The sequence below is a fragment of the Malus domestica genome, chromosome 03, assembly GCF_042453785.1.
Source record: "Malus domestica chromosome 03, GDT2T_hap1".
Lineage (NCBI taxonomy): Eukaryota > Viridiplantae > Streptophyta > Magnoliopsida > Rosales > Rosaceae > Malus > Malus domestica.
In genome coordinates, this window is record NC_091663.1 from 9,800,289 (window position 1) to 9,823,411 (window position 23,123).

At 35.0% G+C, this 23,123-nt stretch overlaps 2 protein-coding genes and 1 long non-coding RNA gene across 4 annotated transcripts; 1 reads left to right on the forward strand and 2 right to left on the reverse strand.

Annotated features, from left to right (window-relative positions):
• Nucleotides 1–305: 305 nt before the first annotated feature.
• On the reverse strand, nucleotides 306–1,043 carry LOC103418824 (uncharacterized). The gene is made up of 2 exons (XR_526833.4): nucleotides 782–1,043; nucleotides 306–640 (listed from the first exon to the last, which is right to left on the reverse strand). It is a non-coding gene; the product is annotated as an uncharacterized lncRNA (long non-coding RNA).
• Nucleotides 1,044–4,887: 3,844 nt separating this feature from the next.
• Nucleotides 4,888–8,573, reverse strand: LOC103422744 (proteasome subunit beta type-4-like). 2 transcript variants are annotated; one of them, XM_029099794.2, is made up of 7 exons: nucleotides 8,429–8,573; nucleotides 8,279–8,343; nucleotides 8,012–8,088; nucleotides 6,936–7,065; nucleotides 6,630–6,789; nucleotides 6,312–6,497; nucleotides 4,888–5,251 (listed from the first exon to the last, which is right to left on the reverse strand). In XM_029099794.2, exons 2-7 carry the CDS (start codon nucleotides 8,338–8,340, stop codon nucleotides 5,138–5,140), a joined length of 729 nt encoding a protein of 242 aa, XP_028955627.1. In that variant the 5' UTR covers nucleotides 8,341–8,343; nucleotides 8,429–8,573; the 3' UTR covers nucleotides 4,888–5,137. The 2 variants fall into 2 exon arrangements, with proteins under 2 accessions (XP_028955627.1, XP_028955628.1); XM_029099795.2 differs by having other exon boundaries at nucleotides 8,279–8,357; nucleotides 8,429–8,568.
• Nucleotides 8,574–10,435: 1,862 nt separating this feature from the next.
• Nucleotides 10,436–22,848, forward strand: LOC103422126 (E3 SUMO-protein ligase SIZ1-like). Its single transcript, XM_008360164.4, has 17 exons — nucleotides 10,436–10,693; nucleotides 10,846–10,978; nucleotides 12,040–12,120; nucleotides 12,641–12,683; nucleotides 13,799–13,871; nucleotides 14,108–14,270; nucleotides 14,453–14,583; nucleotides 15,510–15,578; nucleotides 16,869–16,956; nucleotides 17,047–17,122; nucleotides 17,243–17,316; nucleotides 17,506–17,613; nucleotides 18,049–18,210; nucleotides 18,752–18,856; nucleotides 18,952–19,032; nucleotides 19,140–20,346; nucleotides 21,942–22,848. The coding sequence occupies exons 2-17, from the start codon at nucleotides 10,955–10,957 to the stop codon at nucleotides 22,079–22,081; spliced, it is 2,625 nt and encodes an 874-aa protein (XP_008358386.4). The 5' UTR covers nucleotides 10,436–10,693; nucleotides 10,846–10,954; the 3' UTR covers nucleotides 22,082–22,848.
• Nucleotides 22,849–23,123: the final 275 nt, after the last annotated feature.

Here is a 23,123-nt window from a genome sequence, read left to right on the forward strand (position 1 = left end):
TTGTCTGAACAATGGTACAACAAAGTGTGCAGAGAAACAGTCCATAACCAAACCAGCAAACCAGAAGAATGACATATCAAAGGCAAAGATAATCAGTTTCCCAAAAAAAATAAAGAAAAAAAGGCAAAGATCCCAAAACCCTATAAAGCAAAAAGCCCAAATAAAAACCAGCAAACCAGCAAACAAGAAGAATGACATATCAAAGGCAAAGATAATCAGTTTCCCAAAAAAATAAAGAAAAAAAGGCAAAGATCCCAAAACCCTGTAAAGCAAAAAGCCCAAAAAAAAAAACCCCAGACCAAACATAAACTCCAAATATATGTTATAAAAATTCATCAAACCCCACATACATTAATCCAAAGTAGGTCCATAAACACATAAATCAACTAAGATTAGATTCAATAAGCTAATTTAAGCTAAAGATAATTGAGTTTATGCAGCTTTTGCAGTGCAAGCCAAATAACTGCAACACAGATCATGTAGTGCAGTAGCTAGATCTCCATCGTCTTCCTTGATCTCTTCTGTTGCAACTCTTTCACTTGTTCCTTCAAAACCCACTTCTTGATTTGCATGCAGAGCTGCCCTAGCTTGTGACCTCTTCCTTTTCATGGCTTCCCTTCTGCGATCATGATCTGCCATCCTAAAACAAAAACACCCCCACAAAAAATAATAAAAAACCCAAAAATCATATTCTTAAAAAAAAACAGAAAGAGAGCTTTAGAGAGAGAAAGTAGAGAGAGAGAGAGAGAGAGAGAAAGGAAGAGGAAGGAAGTATACATACTCCTTAGAAAAGGTCAGATGGTGATGGGATATCCCTGAAACACAGAGAGGAAGGCCAAAGCTTCCATGGAGGGTTAACATGGACTGCATTTTTCTCTCTCTTTCTATATTTTTGGGTTTTTTCTGGAGGAGAAAATAAAAGGAGAACTTTTGAGAAATTATTGTATGTATTTTTGGTGAATTTTGGGCAAATATAAATGCAAAAGGGGGGGGGGGTTGGTGATCTATCTAGATGCAGACAGGAGTCTGACAGTGTAGAAGGGATGGGCAACATTTATGGTTTAAGGATAATCGTGGTTATTTATCTATAATTGTTTATGTTCATACCTACATAATCGTTTATAAACGATTAACCATATTCATAACTGTGTACCCATTTAATCATAACAGTTTACCCATTTAACCATAACTATTTATCTGTTTACCCGTTTTTGAACCCGTTTATCCTTTTTTTTTACCCATTTACCTATTTTTTCACCCGTCAATATGTTTTTTTTAACAACTTGAAAATTACAAAAGAAAAATTTGTTATAATTTTCGTTTTCTGACAATTAAACATTGTTATAGTTACATTTTAACATGCATTTTTCTATTTTAATCATTTAAGTCCTCATACAATTCCAATAATTGAAATAATAGTTTACAAACGGTATTTTTCTGTTATACCCAAGCAAGTCTTTAATTATAATTCATAAAGCTTCTAAAAACAAAAAGCAGTCATTATCTTGAATACTAGATGATTCAAAGCTCCAAAATATTCCGAAATTAAATAATTTCGAACACTAATACTTTAGCACGTTCAATCACAAAGTCTCATCGACTCATTGTCACCAAAAAAGACCTACAAAAGAAACAAATTGAATTAGTATCCCATTTAGGAACACCAACAACAATTAGCATGAATTCAACAAAAGTAAGTAATTACAGAAGGTTTACATTGTACACTTAATTATCAGGAAAAAAGAAAGGCAAACAAAAGCGGAGTACCAAATCAATTGAGTTAATATGCATAAACATAAGGTTTACATTCCATGATTTTTCACACACCCATATGCATAAATTGAATTAGTATCACCAATAACTCCAAAGTAAAAAACAAAAATAAAGATTAGTTTTTACCACATTCACATCAGTATTATCATCGAATGAGGAATCTTCAACACAAGAGTTTTTAATTTTTCTTTAATTTTACATATATTAAATTAAATGGGTAAATGCATACTCGTTATAACCACGGGTAATACCTATAACTGATGGATATCCGTTATAACCGTTCATTTAAATTTCACGAATAAACGGTTAGGGGTGTGATCCACACACCCCTTTTTACTTATCTCACACTCTTTTAATTTTCAGCCGTCGGATCAGATGAATTAAAGAACATCAAAGGACAAAAATTAACAAAGGGTGTGGGAGAAGTAAAAATTGGTGTATGGATATCACACCCCAACGGTTATACCCATAACTATTTGTTTGTCTAAATGGTTACCCATAACCATAACCGTGAACTTTAAATGAATGGGTAACCACGGTTACCCAAACAGGCCAAATCCATGAGTATTTTGCCCATCTTTATGTAGAAGACCATAGCAAAGATGCATTCTTGGGTTTTTGGCATTATACCGTGTATTGCGCCACATGGAAAGGGACATGGGCTCTCGTTTCCTTGCCATTTGATTACTAGGCAAGTTTGAGCTGAACAATACTTGGCTACTCAAATATGATTATGAATTTCTACTCAATTTTTTTTAAAATTGTTTGTTGTCAATTTATAGAATTTTGTGTTTATAATCAGAACTCTTCATATTATAAATCAACTTATAAAGATCGCCTTTGCAAAAAATAATTAAAACTAAGGTCGTTTGGTCATGAAACTGTTTAAAAACAAATTAACGGTATTGGGAAAAGTATTACGAACCGTCTATGTATTTACTACAATAAATTGACTAAACGAACTTAGTTTTAATTTATTTTTTGCAGAGATGATCTTTATAGTATGATTTATAATATGAACAGTTCTGATCATAATCACAAAGCTTTGTGATTAAAACATTAAGAATTTTGAGTGGAAATTCATACTTATCTTTGAATAGCTAAATATTGTTCGTTTGGATTTGATGTATTTGGACCTAAACTAAGCTCAATTTTTATATAAGGAGCAGTCCAATAGTTGGGAATAAGGTCCAAACACTTGACCTTTGTTTTCAGAAGTGGACGCTTTTATTCAGTTGAACTACAAGATTTATGAAGACAAAAAGTTGTACATTTTGAAGCTGGTGTGGTGCAAGGGAGGACAGGAATCCGTTTGGTTCGGTACGTGGTTACGTTGTTAACAACCAACTAAATAAAATCGGTTTAACTTGGTTCGATACATCAAAATTTTCGATTAGTCGGTTTTGATTTTATTTCCAAATAATTTTTTAATTCCTTTTAATGTTTTCATTTGCAAAAATTAATAAATCAAATGACCCACCCCTGGTTTAATTTGCACCATAGCAGAACGTTTAATTTGCAATCGTTAAAACATTAATACTCGAGAAATGTTAGCTACCTTTTCTCATTTCGTTCTTATTTAAAAATGTGAATTGATAATCAAAATTGTCTATTAACCAAATTAAAAATCGGTTAGTCATCTAACTATTTTTAATAAATTCACAATTAACCTTGAGATTGTGAACATGTGTACGGCTTGCTATCCGATACATTTTCTAGTTTATTTTTTGTATTCTGGAAGGGCTTCTCCCACTTTATTCAAAATGTCAAATATTCAAGCAAGTGTTTTACGTGTTATAATATAAGTGGAGGGATATAAATGGGTATATTATTTCCCCCATATATATACAGGCATGTGGAGTACCGCTTCAAAACCCGGCGTCTCCAAAACTTGAACCTGCTCAACCCATATCGCAGCAGAGGCAAAACTCAAGGTACAGAGAAACTAAAACACATCGTATAATATTATAATATCAAAACATTTCTTAACAACGCAATATCCTAAATTACTTTCATTTACATGAGAGCTCGAACTCGGGTGCAAAGAAACGGGAATAGCAGATCAATATATGACATTCTTCAAAATTTAGAAGATTGGGAATCAGTAATGAAAGAAAAGAGGAACGATTTAGTAGAGAAAACTAAACTTGTTCATTTTCCACCAAATTTAAGCTTAAGTTAGAAGAAGAAAAAAAGGTGAATAACAGAAAAGAGAAGGAATTAATAAAAATATTAACTGAATCCAACAAGCGAAAAGTTAAGATTTTCCTTCCTCAAGTAAGAGAGAAATATACTTTCATCACAGTCGGATAACTTAGTCCAAGTTATTGTAAACATTACATGTACTTTCATGTAAATTAAGTGCTTTAAATGGAATTAATTTTTCTATTTTCCTATTTTTTGTGAGGTGATTTTGATTAGGAACATCTTCCAACGGCGGACAGAGAAGTAATACTAGGTTAAAAACTAGTCGGTAAGTTTTATTTTTATGAGATTGAGGTTAAATTCTCCCCTCTTAATATACATTATTGAAAGACTCCAAAGTTGGTGTACGCTAAAGATGAAAGAAAGAAGACATTGGTGACGTAAACTGACCTCACAACTCATGCAACAATTAGACGGGAGTCGGCCAACTTATGTCTTGTTTACAATCCATCCCACAATCGTCTTACCAATCAAACTCCACTAAACGCCATGAGAGCTGCCCTTTCGGAGTTGGGTGGGAATCAAACTTGGGTGTCTACAATTTTGAACACTCCCCCTTTGGGGTCTCTAGTTGGTAATATTGATGGTTGATTTGTATTTTTTGCTTACCTTATATCATCTGTGTTACCCACAAGAATTGGAAGCAAATCATATTTTACTAATCCGTTTTGTAAATTCATTGCAACAATTAACTTTGGAGGTGAAATCCCATGAATTCTGACAACATTTGGAAGCAATCACTATTTACTCATCTGTTTTTGTAAATTTACTCATCTCCACATTTTTTACACATGTATTTACATATTTTCTCGGGGAATTTGGACCACGCATTCAGACAAGAACAAACCCGATCAATGGTTTAGAGTCACAATAATATTTGAATTTCAAACCACATATTGCCCAAATAACTCAAAAGAAGTACAAACATTGGTATAAATATCACGACAATAAGTTCATGCTTGAGTGGATGATGCAACACCGAATAAAGAACACGATGTATTATCTCTAAAAAGTTTCTCGGAACCAACCAGCCATTGAGAAATATATTCCCGAGTGTAAACAGTGTTACAAGTTCATAGTTTTAACTGTAGAAAGACAACAAATTTCACCTTGGCTCCTAGCTGGGTTTTTCGTGTTCAGAAGCGATGCCGCCATCCAGCTACCATGATCCTTCAGCGCCCAATGTTGGATTTTCGAAAGCGGAGAAGCCCCAGAAAGTCTTCAAAGAGTAAGGCTGAGAGATAGTCACACCTTCTTCAGTGATTTTAGATATCTGCAATTTCAAAATTGAAAAGGTGTCATCATACAAGGAATGCAATAAACTCCACACTTCCGGCGTACAATATGATCAGGATCTGTCTAGACCAATTTGCTGCATCACCTTTTTGGCCTTGCTACTACTGTGTTAATTTCAAACTACTTGTTCGCTTCTTTTTCAAATGTCTCACTACAGTGATCCAATGTGTGCAAATCATCACTTTACTAACAGACCTATAGTAAACATCAAAGTTTTCTCCACTAACAATCCCCCACTCAGTAAGGTAGTCTTAAGAAGCTTGAACTTAATAACGACAACTACGATGATGACTAATTTTAAAAACTCAACTCTTTACGCCAAATAATTTAAGAGAATATATGCAAAACCCAACTAACATACAATTGAAATTTGGCAAAAATCCTCAATTAAATTGACAAGTATTATTTCCCTCTTTGTCCACTTTAAACAATTTCTGGAGCTAAAGCCCAATCTATTATCAGTAAAATAAATATTATATTACTTTCCAAGTAAAATTTAATTAACATACTTCTCAGGTTTATGCGAATTTCTTGTATGATGAACTAGACACTATAACATTAGCAAAATCAAGAGCGACAAGTCTTTTAGTAAAATAGTCTGAATGTGTTTGTCAGTGTGAAAGGCAGAGAGATATCTGAGAACTTGCACGGGCAACAATAGCAACAAAAAAAAAAAATCTTTTGAAAAAGGTTTATCCGGTTTCATCAATGTCGAAGAAGATAAAAGATGATAGACAAGCAGATTATATGCTACAACAACAATAACAACAACAACAACAAAGCCTTTTCCCACTAAGTGGGGTCGGCTATATGAATCCTAGAACGCCATTGCGCTCGGTTGTGTGTCACGTCTTCCGTTAGATCCAAGCAGATTATATGCTAATTAAAGAAAATAAACAGATAGATACATAAGAAAGCTCTCAGGAATATCTATACAAATTACAGAATATATAACTTAACATTTAGTATTAAAGGATAAAATTTAGTATTAAAGGATACTAATTGATAGAGTAAATAGCATTAATCAATTACTCTACCTGAAGCTTGTTGACAGCAGATCGATCACGATAGAGAAGGACACGCATGCACTTCTCCAGCAACTTTACTCCTTCTTCAAAAGTCAAGTTCTCATGCCACTCGTCACGAAGAATAGGCCGTGCTAGGTGATTTCCAAATCCTGTAGCTACATGATTATCCTCAAAATTCACACCTATCATGCTAACCTGGACAAGAATAAAAATATGACAAGTAACTAAGTCACCTCATTCAGTATATTTATTCTTTAAAGAAAAACATATGTTCTAAAACCATACAGCATGCTACAAGTGTTAACGGAAGGAAAAAATGAGGCCTACCATGCCAAGGTACTTCTGTCCCTTTTTTACTCCACCAAGGACAAGAGAGTTCCACAGTGGATCAAATTTGTTACGCCTATTGTACATCACACGGGTCAGATAGTTGTGCACCTCTTTTGGTCCCAAAGAGTTCCCATCATCCCACATGTTGTCGTATAGGCTACAACCAGAAAACTCAAAATGAATAATCCTTTAACCAACTGTTGCAAATGATACAAAGAAGCATAGCAAAAAAGCACAATTAAAACATTAAGAAAGGTAGCTAGATAGTCATCTTCATAATGTTCCTTAATCAAGAATGCTCACATGAGCTCGTCAAGATAACGTAATAGCTCCTGAAAGTCACTTATTTCTCCACTTGCGCCAAGAAGGGAATGCTTTCCAACGGGCTTCATTCGCTCCACACTTTTGTACCGCAGGGTAGACCCATAAGAACCTATCAACAAATCCATCAGTGTGATACTGTTAAGAAACCTCAACAGACACAAAAGGAGCATACATGGGTTTCTAAATTATGTGTCATGAAGTACTTGACTCCATATCCAAAAAAGAAAAGAGGTGATGTGCATTACTGATAAAAAGATGGACACAGCATATGAAACAATGAGTTAGAGAAGACATTACATGGTACAAAGACTGTTAATAGTTACAGCAGATGCACAAACTTGGCACTCAGCAAAAAGAGAGGAGGAAGAAAAAAAAAAAAAAAAAACGCTTTTGTTTATGTACCCCCCAAAAAGGAATTTGCAGCTTGCTACATTCTTGATAACTTTAAACAGTAATGATGCAAACTACAAACAACCATTTATGATTTATCCATTTATTTAAAGAATAAATTGTTTGTTAGGACCTAAGTTTGCTGATTTTGCTTCCTGAAACATGAGGAGAAAGTCGAAAGCATCCCATTGTCCCTCACATACTCTGTGCTTGTTTTATTTCTCCCAGATATCTTGGAACTTTTACAGAACATGAGAAGTTCGAATCCGTTTTTGGATACCATTTTAGCCTTTATCTCAACTACAATTGGCATTTTAGGGATCTAAAATGCTAGAATGACTGCTAACAATGGGCATTACATATAATAACAAAGAAATTAATGTACCTTTGAAAAGACTCTAATTTGAACTATTTCTGCTCAAGATAAATGGAAACAAAAAGAATAAGCGTACAAGAGCAACTCCGAAAATTCCATAACAACTTTCTCTACAAGAAGCTAAGAGAAAGGGGGGAAAAAGTCCCACATTCCAACAAACACCAGAAAAACAGTTATACACAGCACCAACATCATCAATTTTCAATATAGAAACTGACCAACAAGTTCAATCAAATAAAAAATTAAAACTTTAGTATGTGATGCAATGTAAATGGGATTGGTAACTAACCTCCCATATCAGCAGCCATCAAAATTCCATCTTTGTACTTGAGGGCCACAACAGATGTACCAGTCACATATGGATACCTTCAAAAAGTGAAAAGAAACACAAAAATCAAAATTAAAGAATTGAAAGCTAAATCCCCAACAACCCAGAATACCCTAATCTCTGTACATTAAAAAAATACAGATAATTTGTTCAAGATTAAACATATATATATATATATATCGAGAGAGAGAGAGAGAGAGAGAGAGAGAGAGAGAATAGAACACATACAGGGTTCTCTGAGAGACTTCAGGATTGCACAGTAGGCCGGGTTTGGATTGATTCGACTCCATTAACTGCTCGAAAGAACCTTCAAATGTTAAATCGAAGTAATTAAGCGATATTCTGGGTGGTGAAATCAAATGGGCACTCGAAACTTACACTCTTTTCTGCTTTCTGAAATTATTTTGGTGAGATCGCAGAGAGAAGAAAGAGTTCCACGTTCTGAAGCTCTGTGAAGTACAAATAAAGACTTGCCCTTTTTCTTTTCCTTCCGCTCAAGAAATTTGCGACCCGAACCATTACTTGGTTTGGATTACGGGAGACTTGGTGGAATTGGACTATAATTCTAATTCTAAGCCCAACTGTAAGTTATGGCCAGCCCAATTCAAATAATTTGGGCTTTTTCTAAAAATGATTTGTTTTTCTAGGTTTGTCAACTGACTTGCTAATGAATCGAATTTTGATCTGGATTTCATTCGAATCTGGTTTAATTAATAAGATATAGATTGTGATTTTCAATTAGATTATCTGAATAAGTTTTGAATCTGATAATTTGATTATAAAATGGATATGGATTCATGTTGATTCGATCCAACTTCATGTAACATATTATTTGATTTTTGTATTATTTATACTTTTTTGATTAATTTAAGTTTTTTTTGTAACATATTATTCGATTATAAATGGATTAAAAATACACTTATATTCTATTTTCTTATTATTTAAAATTAAACTTTTAATTAAAATTTAATAAAATAATGAGATCATTAATATTTAAATCTTTTTTAGGTCTTGAATTAAATCCAACGATCCGATTCCATGACTTTAATCCTCCCATTTTGGGGCGGAGTCGAGTTGATAAGTTTTCTTCTCGGATAAATTTTCTCTTATTTTGTATTTCGGCCTTGTTAGAATGTTGAATAAATACTCTCATTACCAAAAAAAAAAAGTATTACTTTAGAAATTAGTAACTGATTTGGCTACTCAAACGATCAAGATGAATTCATTCTCAATTCATGATCGGTTCAGGAATTTATGCTTATGGTAAGATATTTTATTATTATAAATCATATGTTTACTAGAGTTGATTGGCTACAACAACAACAAGGACTTATACCACTAAATAGTGACAGATATATGAATTCTAGAACATTATTGTGCTCTTTTTTTGCGTTAAGTCTTTTGTTAGTTCTAAGTATTCCATGTCTTTTTTTTAGAATCTATTTTCAAGTCTTTCTAGCCCTTCGTCAACCTCTTTATCCCCAGTCTGCGTCTCATAATTACATCTTTTAACCAAAATATCTGTGTGCCTTTGATTAATTGACTAAATTACTTTACTTTAATTAAAATTTTGCGAATATGATGATATGATACTTATAAAATAATTTATAATATAAACAAATTTATCATGAATTTTGTGAGTGAGCCACAAAAGAGGGGATCTCTCCACTTTACGGAAAGAAAGAGGAGATCTCTCTCCACACGGACTTTCCCGTTCCTTCCATGAGTGAGAGGTTTTTTTATTTTTATTTTTATTTATTTTTATTTTTAATATTAAAGGTATTTTAACATCACTTGTAAGTAAAGTTTCAATACAAAACAGTAAAATTTAGACATGTGAAATTACATTATTGGCCATCATTTTTTTTGTGTGATAGAAGACTAATTTGTTATTTCACATTCTTTTGGTTGACAAAGAAGATTTTATTAATTAGTAGAGATAAAATTATTTGTAAAAAAAGGAAAAATTGGTCTTGTGCTGGACCCATAGGCGAAAAGGATCCTCGCTATATCATTTTCTTAGGAATCCATCAATCGTGTTCATTTATCGTATATCGTGAGGGCAGTTTTCTTTAAGTATTATTTACATTTAAATTTTAAATTTTAAATAATTTCTGACCACACGATTCATGTTTACCTAAGATCCCAATGAAAAGGACCCTCCGGTTTCATGCTCCTTGCTTCCTCCTCGTTTCCCGATTCTCTCATCGTGCAGTCTTTTTTCCAGTCCTCTTTGATGGACACCTGATTGGACGTTTTATTAATTTTTAAAAACAATAAACAGATTAATTATTTTAATTATGACGTGGCAAGATCAGTGCGGCGTGGACCCCATTCGATCAGACAGATAAGTCCCAACCGTACGAATTTACCCGAGTCTAAAATGCGGGTGTGGCGCACTGACACGTGAGCGCACCGAAACTGAACCCGGACGCGTTCCCCGTCAAAAAAACGGATTGGATAATCGGCGATAGGTCCGTACTTTGTTATTGGGGGGGGATCGGTTCTGGTTGTGCGGGGGTCTTCGGTCAAAAAAGAGAAAAAACGCAAAATCATTTACAGGGACGAAGAACAAAGAGCAGTATCACAAAGTCGGTGTTTGGGAAAAACCCTAGACTCCCTCCCCCAATTCGATCAAGCAAAGTAAGATTTCATTTTTTCGGTTTTTTTATTTTTTATTTTTATTTTTGGCATGCGATTGCTCAATTCAGGACTATCAGTTGAGAACATGAGATGGTTTAATTTTAATTTTTTTTGAATTTTGATTAATTTTTTGGTTTTTTTTTTGTGGATAGATCGGTCCCTGTGGAGGTTATGTGCTGGTTTATTTGGTTTGATGGTTGATTAAATTATTGGTCCGGAGGAGATTTTGTACTATCTGGGCCTTTATTTTTGGCGGTGAAAATGGATTTGGTAGCTAGTTGCAAGGTATTTAGTTGATTTTTTTTCTTTTCGATTTGATTATTTTTTTCTTGATGCTTATTGTTATATCTGCTGAAATTTGCTGGAAAAAGTAATTTCGTAGTCCAGTTTTTGCATATGGTAGAACATTAGCCTCAGTAAGTTTGCTTTACTTTGCGAGTTCAGTCAATGGCGGGGTCGTTTTACTTTAGTGAATTTGGTGAACTAGTATGCGGGCGGTGTTATTGAATGCATCAGTGGAAATAAGCTCATATAAGTAGCTTTATGTTTGTGTCACTTAGTTTTTTCTGTTATCCAATTAGTAGATGATATAATGTAGTTGGGTTATGTCTCAAATGACAACTTTTTTGTTTTTGGTTAATTTGACATTTAGTGTTGTTCGTGTGACCTGCATAAGGTGTGAATAGATGAGATAAGAAAAATGAGTTTGGGTATTTTGAAGTAGGGAAATGCGAAGAAGCAAAGATATATGAATACAGTTGATCATGAATAGTTTGCAAGTAATTGTTGGATGGTGGAGATTTACCTTCTAAGAAAGAGTTGTAAATCTAGTTACGCATTTGGTTGGAAGTTTTAATTTTCTTTTTCCTGTCCCATTTCTATTCCCTTGAGGCTAAAGTATCGTTCACAGCGTTTAGTTCATTGAGACTGTTTTCATATTATATTCAACTTGTGAAATACATAATACATAATATGTAGACGGTGTTGCTTGTACTGTATACCAAACTTCATATATTACTGGTTCTGTCAGTTGAGAAAAGTAAAGAGATTATGCTATATGTACCCACTTGTATTGGATACCTAAGTTTTTTTTTTGTTGGGTTTAAAACATTGTATATCTGTTATCATGGTTTATTTGTTAAAGAAGCTAGTGACTTGTTTCTTTCAGAATTCCAACGACAGTTCATAGCATAAACAAAATAAGAATTTGGAGAAAAGATTGCTTTAGCTACTTAATTACATTTTAGGAAGTCCAGACGTTGCTTACTATTATTTTGGTGTTCACACTGGTGGGATGCCACTTCTTGAAGCAGTGAATTTATTAGAACTTTTGTTTGTCATTGCAGGAAAAATTGGCATATTTTCGAATAAAAGAGCTCAAAGATGTTCTCACCCAATTAGGTCTTTCGAAGCAGGGGAAGAAGCAGGTGAGATGCTAGAAATACCACTCTGTGATGTGATGTTGGGTTCCTTCCTGTATATTGTGGATATTATCTACATACTCACCCCTTCATTCCTTTATATAGTGGATGTTATCTATGTACTCACCATTGCACTGCATTTTATGCTTATGTGGCGTACTTTTTTTGAGTTCACAGGAATTCATGTTGATGTGGGTTCCATTGTTCATGTCAATACTCCTATAAAGTATAAGAGGTCCTATTATATTCTGCATATTTATTTAGGTGTAATTTATCAAGGTTGGATGATGTGTTATATAGAGTTCTCAATGACTACCAAGAGTTGCTTAGTTAATTTCCCCTCTTACTTTGCCCACCCCAGAAAAATGTGTAATATAAGCGAACCTAAGACCAAATATGAGCTGTTCATTGCATAAAAATTAGCTTACCTTTTACGATGGTATCTTGGGAAGCCATTTTACAAGGTTTTTGAGATGAATGTCGTAAGAGAAGACTGTTGTCTGATTTACCAATTTCTATTATACAGGATCTTGTTGACCGGATATTAGCGCTTCTTTCTGATGAACAAGGTAAATGGTTCTATATCAACTGCTTTTTCCTGGTTCAGATGATTTAATTGCTAATATAACAGTCTATGTGTATGCTATCTGTTTTTATAAGTGTAGCTTATATGTTGGGGAACCCAGTGCACGTATTGTATAGTTCCTTTTCTTCGTCCAGCCAGATAAGATATAAGAAGTAGTTGTTTCTTAATTGGGTTCTATAATAAAAGCATAGGAAATGAGAACTGATTGTGTCATAAGTTATTGATGTAGTTCATATGACATTTGATGTTAATGAGCATGCTACATCTTTTTAGCATTCATTATGCTTTCGCACTGAAGAATTAGAAGTGGCTTTCATCTGCAGTTTGTCTTCTATTTGGCTGACCTAGAAACGTTCAGGATCATGTATCTGGTGTCTTAGAATCTTAGATTTAGGAAAGCTGCTGTTTTTTCTCTTAAAGAGCATGGTTCAGAAAACCAGTGAAGACTTTTTAGTTATAAATCTTGTAAAACTAAAATTTGATGTTATCCACAGTTCTTTTTAATCATTCAGCTTTCGGTTAAGGGGTTGTCATCCAATCATTCAAAATTTGGGACATACTCATGATAGAGAATCAAGTCATTCTAAATCTGGATAGTTTTTTAATTTCCAAAATTTTCGAACCTAATTATTGTTTCCTTTTTCCTGTGCGCTGATCTTTGTTTCTCAACCTCTCTATGGTTTTACGGTTTTTAGCACTTATGCTAGAAACACTAATTTTTACTAAAAACTCAAGTGCTTCTTGGAAATGCTTCCTACAGAAGAAGCACAACGGAAAAGCACTAAAAATAATTTTATTGCACAGAAGCACTTCTAGTTATTTCTGCTAAATACTGCTAAAAGTGCTTTTAGCTATTCCAAAAGCAGTGCCAAACGGGCCTTCAGCGTCTATGCTACAAACCATTTTTCTAATGATTCTGTTTTCATTATATTTTATCTGGTCTGGTTCTTTTGGAAACACTTTTTTTATTGTAGTTTATGACACCACAATATGTCTGCATTATTTTGAGGTTTTGGTTGTGCTCCATTTTTCTGCGTTTCCATTTCTTTGCTTTGATCATTAAAATATTTTACTCTGTTTATTTCGATTTATCTACAGTTTCTAAAATGTGGGCAAGGAAGAATGCAGTTGGAAAGGAACAGGTGGCGGAACTTGTAGATGACATCTATAGGTTTGTCCTCATATATGCTAATATGCCACATATTTGTTGCATTATTTTATTGAAGGGTTGGAGTTGTCTTTGCCTTCTTTTTTTAACTTTTTAAAACTGACTTACTCCTTGTAAAATATATTGAATGTATAGCTGAAGTCCTTAGATGTGCTTTATATATAGTTCTCTAATTGTTCAGACTACATATTTTACTTTGCTTTTTCCTCTGAATTGTATTTGTTTTCTGTTTTCTCTAGGAAAATGCAGATTTCTGGTGCCCCTGATTTAGCATCAAAGGGACAATGTATCTCTGATAGTAGTAATGTGAAAATAAAAGGCGAATTTGAGGATCCCTACCACTCAGATATAAAGGTTCGCTGTCTCTGCGGGAATTCATTAGAGACAGAGTCAATGATTAAGGTAGTCTACACTTTTTTGTATTTGCTTCGTCGTTCCCTTGGATTGTAGCACATTTGATTAATCACAAGTCTTTTACTTGTCCCATCCTTTTTTCATTTGATTATACATGAAACATTTCTTATATGAACACCTTTACTGCACTTTCTTATGGTTTTTGCAATTTCTCATCCCTTCAATGGCAGTGTGAAGATCCAAGATGCCAAGTGTGGCAACACATGGGTTGTGTTATAGTTCCAGAGAAACCTATGGAAGGCAATCCACCAGTTCCTGAGTTATTTTATTGTGAACTTTGTCGACTAAGTCGGGCTGATCCGTATGTAGCACCAGTATTTTCTTGTTATAAAAAACTGATTATAGCTTGTTATTTTGTGTGTGTCTTATTTTGAATTACGCATGTAACCATTTGCCAAGCCATCTATTTTCCTTCATTGTTTTTGCATTTTTTGGGACATTGGGGGGTTTGTTTAACTCATACTTGCTAGTCCTTTCTGCCAACTTCTTTCCCATTTTAAAATTGGGCTAAATCTTTCATATGGTGATGTTAACATGATGAAAGTGTTTTTTATTTTGGATTTATGACCTTTATAACCTGCTCTACTCAGTTTATGTACCATTTGAACAATTCAATATTTTATAAAAGTGCTGAAGTTTTGCTCAAACAAAAAACTAGGTCTCACTTTGGCCCATAGTATATTTCTTTGTGATTGCTTGAATTTTTGAGTATCACTTAAACAATAAACTAGATAGAATGGCAAAGTGTACATTGAATTGAATTGAAGGAGTGGTAGGATTATCATGTGGTATGATTTAGTGGACTGCATGACTTTAATTGGAGATAAGTAGCCAAAGAGATTCATCTTGGTCCCAACACAATCATTATGCTGATGGCATGGCTTTTTCCATTATATTGTGTTTTATTTTTTATTTTTTATATTTGTTGTATCTTGACATTCTTTAAAATAGACCTATTTTAACTAGTAACTTCAGTATGGTGGGTCAAACTCAGTAACTAGGATTTATGGCTATGTGATGGTTTCTACTTTTATATCAGGTTATGGTATTTTGGTTTGAGTGAATACTTTCATTTTATTTGTTTTATGTACCTATTGCCTCATTTAGCTTATGTTTTATTTTAACATTGCAAATACTTTGCCCCCTTGTATGCCATGACATCTTTTTTATTTATTTATTTATTTTTTTATGCTTACTTTGGCTTAATTGTTTGTCTATTTTTTTCAGGTTCTGGGTAACTATTCAACATCCTTTACAGCCCGTTAAATTGAATGCTACAAATATTCCAACTGATGGGTGAGTGGATCATGTTTAATTTTTTATAGTTATTTCTCATGAATGTACCGTGCACATGCACTGACTACTGAGTAATAACATTCTAATTCCAACAACAGTAAAGTTTGTTTTGAAGATGACATTACATTGTGTATGATATCTAACCATCATAAATATTAAAAAAATTAGCCTTGGGGCGTGCCTAGGCGCCCCTGGAGGCGGGGCTGCTGGGTTTTCGCCTCTGTTTTGTGAGGGTAGGCGTGAGGCAGCGTCAGGGCACGCCTAGGCGGCTGAGGCGCGCCCAGGCTTTCAGTTGGGCCTTTTTTTCCTTCCAATTCCAGGTCTATTTCTGCCGTTCCTCTGTTTCTGCCATTCCTCTATGTGCCGTTCTAGTTTCAAGGAAGAAGAGAGAGAATCCTAGTGGCAAAGTCTAACTCTTAACTCTTTTTTATTTTTTCGTTCTTTATTAATTATTGCCCATTCAGATTGTGCCACCTCGCATTTTGATTAGCCAAGATTTATTTCTCTTGAAATTTCCTATAACTACTCCACTCAGCCATTATTTCCTTTAAATTCCCTATAATAATTGCTCCACTCAATCTTTATTTTATTTCAAGTTCCCTATAATAGCTCCACTTAGCCTTTATTTCCTTTTGGAATTGCCTATAATTGTGACATTCTGCCTTTATTTCCTTTCAAACTCCCTATAATTGTGGCCACTCAGCCTTATTTCTCTTGAAGTTCACTATAATTTCTTAGAATAAAATATATAATTACAACATTTTAAGACTATATGACATAATTTCCAAGCACAACTACACTTAGTAATGAAGAAGAAGATATTATCTTTGGCTTAGTTATAATTATATTTGTTTTACAAAGTTTTATGCTATATATATATATAATTATATATGCAATATATATTAAGTTATTTAGGTCCCGTGAGGCTTCGCCTCACGCCTAGGCGGGGCTATCCATGGAACGCCTTGCCTATGCCTCCGCGTTTTAATACATTGAATATGATACATAATCATGTACGCGATGTTATTTAACTCATAAAACCATTAATGAACCTGTATATTCAAAAGAGTAAACGTCTTGTGGCCTGAAAGTACTTATTTTCCATTGATTTACTATGAAGACTTCGAAGTTTGCTTTAACAGGTAGAAGTAACCTTATGAAGTGACAAGTATCTATGGACACTCACATATAGACAAGCAGATCCTTGTGAAAATATTTGCACATTATCTATGTTTTTAATGCTTTACTTTACATCTAATCTTGTTCCCCATCCCCCCGCAAATTGTCCAGTTCGAATCCAGTGCAAAATGTGGAGAAAACATTTCAACTCACAAGGGCAGACAAGGACTTGCTGTCTAAACAAGAATACGATGTTCAGGTTGGTTAGTGTATTGATTGATGATTGGTGAATCCTTGGCTTTATATTAGCACTAAATTCACTGATTGGTGATTTGACATCATAATGCAGGTTTGGTGTATGCTTCTAAATGACAAAGTTGCATTCAGGATGCAATGGCCGCAACATGCAGATCTACAGGTCAATGGTATGGTTGTTCTGAATTTTTTATTTGGTCTTTAAAGATGCTGCTTTGGAATGGTTTTTTCAGTGTATCCACTTGAATGTGCTCTGTTTATTATTGGAGATTGTTCTGTATAATGTGCAGGTGTGCCTGTTCGTGCAATCTATAGACCTGGCTCCCAACTTCTTGGTGCTAATGGTCGTGATGATGGTCCAATTGTGAGTTTTTCTCCTATGAAATTATTAGCTTTTAGTTGTCAGTGTTCGTTTCATGTGCTGGATCCTTTCTTTCAATTTTAGATGAGATTAGCATTGTGACTGCAGGGCTTTTCTGATTGCTCTGTAAATCAAAACACTTAATAAGTTGTTTGTGTTAGTATCTTAGTGTACTTCATGTTGTTTTGTCAGATCACACCATACACGAAAGACGGATTTAATAAGATTTCCTTAACAGGATGCGATGCCCGTATTTTCTGCTTAGGGGTTCGTATTGTGAAGAAACGCACTGTGCAACAGGTAATTATGATTTTTTATTTATTTGTTTTGTTCCTTTGGGTGGTTGAGCTTGCTATGATGCTCTTGTAGCTTCTTCAACATATGTTTGTAAAACTGGTAATCAGAGAAAGAAACTTGCGGAAGAAGATTGTTGGTGAGGTAGATGTTAAATGCATAACGTCAAATTTATGCTGCTGTCGAATTGCCAACAATCTTTTTATAAAAAGCACAAAAAAAAATCTTCTTGATTGAATGTCCTGAAGCAGGAATTTATACATGGCTAACTTTGTGAGCTCAATCTCATAATTTACTGGACTATTGTTTTTGTAGATTTGATCGTTTTTATATTTCTTCCAGTACTTGTCGATGTTTAAGTATAAATTTGTACGCTATCTGTTATTGGTTTTCCATGGCATTTATTATATTAGTGGTCTTTTTAAATTTTTCTTTTTCTAGATTCTCAATCTGATTCCCAAGGAGTCTGATGGTGAAAGTTTTGAAGATGCGCTTGCTCGTGTGTGTCGTGTTGTTGGTGGTGGGACTGCAATGGATAATGATGATAGTGACAGTGATTTGGAAGTTGTTGCAGATTCTTTTACTGTCAATCTACGTTGTCCGGTAAGTTGTCTTTCCAACTTGCGATGAAATGCTCTCTTCTATATAGGAGTTTAATCTGATAATACTTTGATGAATTTTATTTTTTGTATATGAGCTCAAGACGCCGTATGCAATTAATATCTCAACTCTTGGGTATGAAGAATGCTTATTTTGCCAAGCATATGAATAACCAAGGGACTCTTCTAACTTCTTCAGATTCTTATAATTTTGATATCAGGAGTACGTCTTTATGTTGCGTGTTACTCTAATTGTTTTAAGTGATTTCCAAGTTCTGATGTGTCTAGGGTTGTGACAAAGAAAAGCACCCTACTAGTGATGGGACAATCTTTTATTTGCCTGAACATGCTGACACTAATTCTTCTAACTAACACATATCTTCTTTATGGTGCAATTATATTTTCTTTGATAAATTAGGAATTCGTGTTGAATTATTTTTCTGTAGTACATAAATAATTCGTCAGGAGACGAGTTTTCTTATGTCAACTAACATCTTTCATGCCTTGATTTCTGAAATTGGTATTTTTCTGCTTATATTTTATAGATGAGTGGTTCAAGAATGAAGGTTGCTGGAAGATTCAAGCCCTGCCCTCACATTGGCTGTTTTGATCTTGATGTTTTTGTGGAAATGAATCAACGTTCAAGGAAGGCAAGCTTCTATGCAAATTGCAAAGTGAAAGATGCAGTTTGTTTGTCCTTGTTTTTTATTCTGTTTGTTTAGCATGCTTTGGTTTGTGATTGCAGTGGCAATGCCCTATTTGTCTTAAGAACTATGCGCTGGAGAATGTCATTATTGACCCTTATTTCAACCGTATCACTTCAAAGGTAATGCCTTTTTATGCACTACATAATATTTTGGTTCTAAAGTATCACTTAATTGATCCATCCTTTGTTTTTTTGTTTTATATTTTTGTTTCGTGGGGTTGTAACAGATGAGGTATTGTGAAGAGGATGTAGCAGAGATTGAGGTGAAGCCTGATGGTTCTTGGCGAGTTAAGACTAAAAGTGAAAGTGATCGTAGGGAGCTTGGGGAACTTGGACGGTGGCACCTTCCTGATAGCACACTTAGTGCCCCAACAGAAGGAGAAAGTATCCCAAAGACGGAAGTGTTGAAGCAGGTCAAACTGGAAGGTGTTTCAGAAGGTCGTACTGGATTGAAACTTGGAATCAGGAAGAATCACAACGGCTTTTGGGAATTCAGCAAACCTGAAGATATGAACACTTCTTCTGGTAATAGATTACAAGAGCAGTTTGCAGACCATGAGCTAAAAGTTATCCCAATGAGCAGCAGTGCCACTGGAAGTGGTAGGGATGGTGAAGATGCGAGTGTAAATCAGGATGGTGGTGGGAACTTTGATTTCTCTACTAACAATGGGATTGAGATGGATTCTTTTTCTCTGAATGCGTATGGATTTTCGGGACAAAATCCTTCTGCACCAGTCGGAGACGCAGAAGTTGTTTTACTTAGTGATTCTGATGACGATATAATGCCCTCAGGAACCATATATAGGAATGACAGAACTGATGCTTCTGGGATTAGTTTTCCTGCGGCACCTTCTGGAATTGCTGATTCATTTGGTGGCGATCCGACGCTTGGAAATGGTGGGAACTCATGCATGGATCTTTTTGGCAATGATGATGAATTTATTCCTCTCTGGTCATCATTACCTCCCGGAACTCAATCTGGCCCTGGGTTCCAGTTATTTACTTCTGAGGCAGATGTACCTGATACCCTAGGTGGTCTGCAGCATGGTTCCATCCATTGTTCCACATCTATGAATGGATACACTCTGGCTCCAGAAACTACCATGGGATCTGCTACCCTATTACCTGATTCGTCTGTTGCACGTTCAGATGTTGACATGAACGGTGGCTTGGTTGATTATCCAATGGTATTTCCTGGTGATGACCCTTCTCTTCAAATTTTTCTTCCCACAAGACCATCAGATGCATCAGTTCATTCTGATTTGAGAGATCAGGTTGATATGTCTAATGGTCTCCACACCGATGATTGGATATCTCTTAGGCTTGGGGGCGACGCCAGTGGCATCAATGGCACACCTGCAACTCCTAATGGTTTGAATTCTAGAGTGCAAATGCCATCCAGAGAAGGTGCCATGGATTCTTTGGCTGATACAGGTTCGTCCTCTTCTGACAGATTTGCTGCAAATGACTTTTAGATTGGTTCATGATTAGCATCAGAGGTAGCTCGATTGTATGGGTATGCAAATATTTTAAACATGGACACAGCATCCCTGTTTTCAGTGTGGTGTTTTGTTTGAGCGCTGATTTATTTTATTGGTGAATAAAACTGTTACTCTTGACTTGTTTTCTGGATGTGAAACAAAGTTTGTCGTGGGAGGGAGGAAATGGAATGTCTTTATTTCTTTCTTCTTTTATTGTCTTAGGAGCCAGTTGTAGCACATTCATTATATATGGTTTAAGCAGGTGCTACTTCCACATTATGTTGCTTCTTGAATGAGGTTATTGACTTTCAACTATTTCTCAAGTCTTAAAAGAAAAGCTATAATATTTGTTCAAGATAATTCTACTCTTCACAAAAGTTGAATGTAAACTTTTGACTGTATATGGCATTTGCTTCCATTTATCTTTTTTCCCCTGCGTGACTAGCCTTCTAGGATGTGTAATTAGCACTGGTAATGTTCTTTGAGATAAAGTTTAATTACTAGCCTTGTTTTGAACTTTCGAATACTCTTTTATCGGCAAAGTTAGTTTCGTATTATTTTTTCTTCCACAACTATGGATGCTCAAATTCTAAAAAGCAGAAACTCGATTACAAAGGAAACTAATCGGGTTGTTTTATTAATAAACAATGATAAAAGATTACAAGTACCTGAAAATATATCCAAGCTATTTGTTATGTATTTTGTTGATTTAGTTGAATTGGGTGACCTGGCTGAAATTGTTTTATACTGTTTGAGTTTTTTTGAATGAAGTTTTACTACTCCAAATTTCTATGCGATAGTTGAATGTTTTTATCTGAGTCTAAGAGGTCTAACCTTATTCTAGTGGTTAAAAGTTTGACTGACTTTCTTCCTTTGTATAATTCATTCATGTCATCTGATGTATAATTCATTCCTTCGTATAATCCAGTGAAACAGTATCAACATCTTAGTCTTGTCGTTAAGCACATCACATGCAGATTTTATTTTCTGTCTGTACTCCGCTTTTTTAGATTTTGGTGGTTCTTTCAAATTGATCTTGGTTTTTGCTTGCGATTGTGTTAAAAACCAGTAGGAACTAAAATATAACAGATTTTAAACATGCTTAAGTGAGTGCTATCTCAGGTTCTAAAAATCTCCTTTCTGTCAATAAGCTTCACTGATACAAGTGAATGCTGTCTCGGAAGATGCATAAACGAGTTTGAGTAATGAAGTGAGTGCTATTGAGCTTCTTGAAGCTCAACCTCGTGTGGAATCACATGTTCAAGTTCATGAACTCCATGGAAGTGAAATCTGCAATTCAAATAGGACCTATTTTTCCCAAGCTTGTTGCTTACTCTGTGTTCATGTGCATCTTTCGCTCTAAAGCTTATTTGAAAAGTCTGAAGTTCATATGTTCACTAGGGCAAGATGAATTGATGCAGACTCTGTGATACAATCGCATCAGACACAATCACATCTAATTTTCTTCTTACGTCTTTGTTTATGTTGTCAGTCTTTGTAATTAGTGGTTAACAAAGATTATTAGGCTCACTGTTGTTCCCTTTGCAGCTTCTTTGCTTCTCGGTATGAATGATGGTAGCAGATCTGACAGAAGTAGGCGAAGATCAAATAGTCCTTTCTCATTTCCTCGCCAAAAACGGTCTGCGAGACCGCGATTGTTTCTTTCTATTGACTCGGACTCTGACTAGAGGAACTGGAACTTGTTTTGAGAACTACCTTTTTGGATTTTGTCTTTTGTCCCCCCGGGATTCAAAGTGTATCCTGGAGTAATGCTGACAGACATTTGGTTCCTGGCAAGAGTTGGAAGTTTTTGGTGTTGCACAAGGCATCCAAATACACTGCATTGTCGCAAAACTTGCACTGGCACCTGCAGAAATTTCCCATTGGTTTGAGAGTTTTATTCCTTGTTATCATATTTCGTTATCCTGCTTATGCAACAGCAGAAGCGCTTCGGATGCCTGTTTAACTGACAGGATTGTTCGAGTTCCTCTCGGTAATGATCTGCAGGATTTGAATCCGGAAAACTGGGATGTAGTGGGGGAGACCTTATGAAACAAATTAAAAGAAAATAGATGGCTCCTCGTCTCGGTTTTATAGTGAGAAGCAATAGCCTGTAAATATTCACTCAGTTTCCACTTGTTTGTAGGGTAGTCATTTTTTTGAAAATAATCGATATATTTCTGGTTGGTCATGGTTTTAATGACTCTTTTATTTTGGGTGTGTACATTTCTGTTGGGGGCACGATATTTGTATTAACTTATAGAGATCCATTTAAAGTACAGGGGAAATGCACTTATCCGTTGCCCCGACGGCCGACGAATAAGTCGTGATTGATGAGATCCTGTGAGGCAACAAAGAAATTATAGAGAAGGTTATATGTTCATTGTATTTGGAACGCAATTGAGTTTCACGATCGATTATTACAACTTCAATGTATGGGGTGAAATTCTTGTAATTTCTGAATCCGGAGTCCTAACCGTGGAAATTGTTTCGGCCAGTTTTATGCAATATGTCATCGCATGTGTGTGTGCTGTGTAAAAATCCAAATCCCCACCATTGGATGGCGCCGGCTTGCACTACAGTCTAGCAGTATTATTCTTTCTTAGTAAGTAATCGTCACCAAGTTTAACAGACTTGGATGGCTAGTTTGAGTCCGTTAACGGTATTTGTGGGAAGGAAGAGCCATCGATAAATTGATACCAAACTTACCATTATAACAGTAGGACTTAC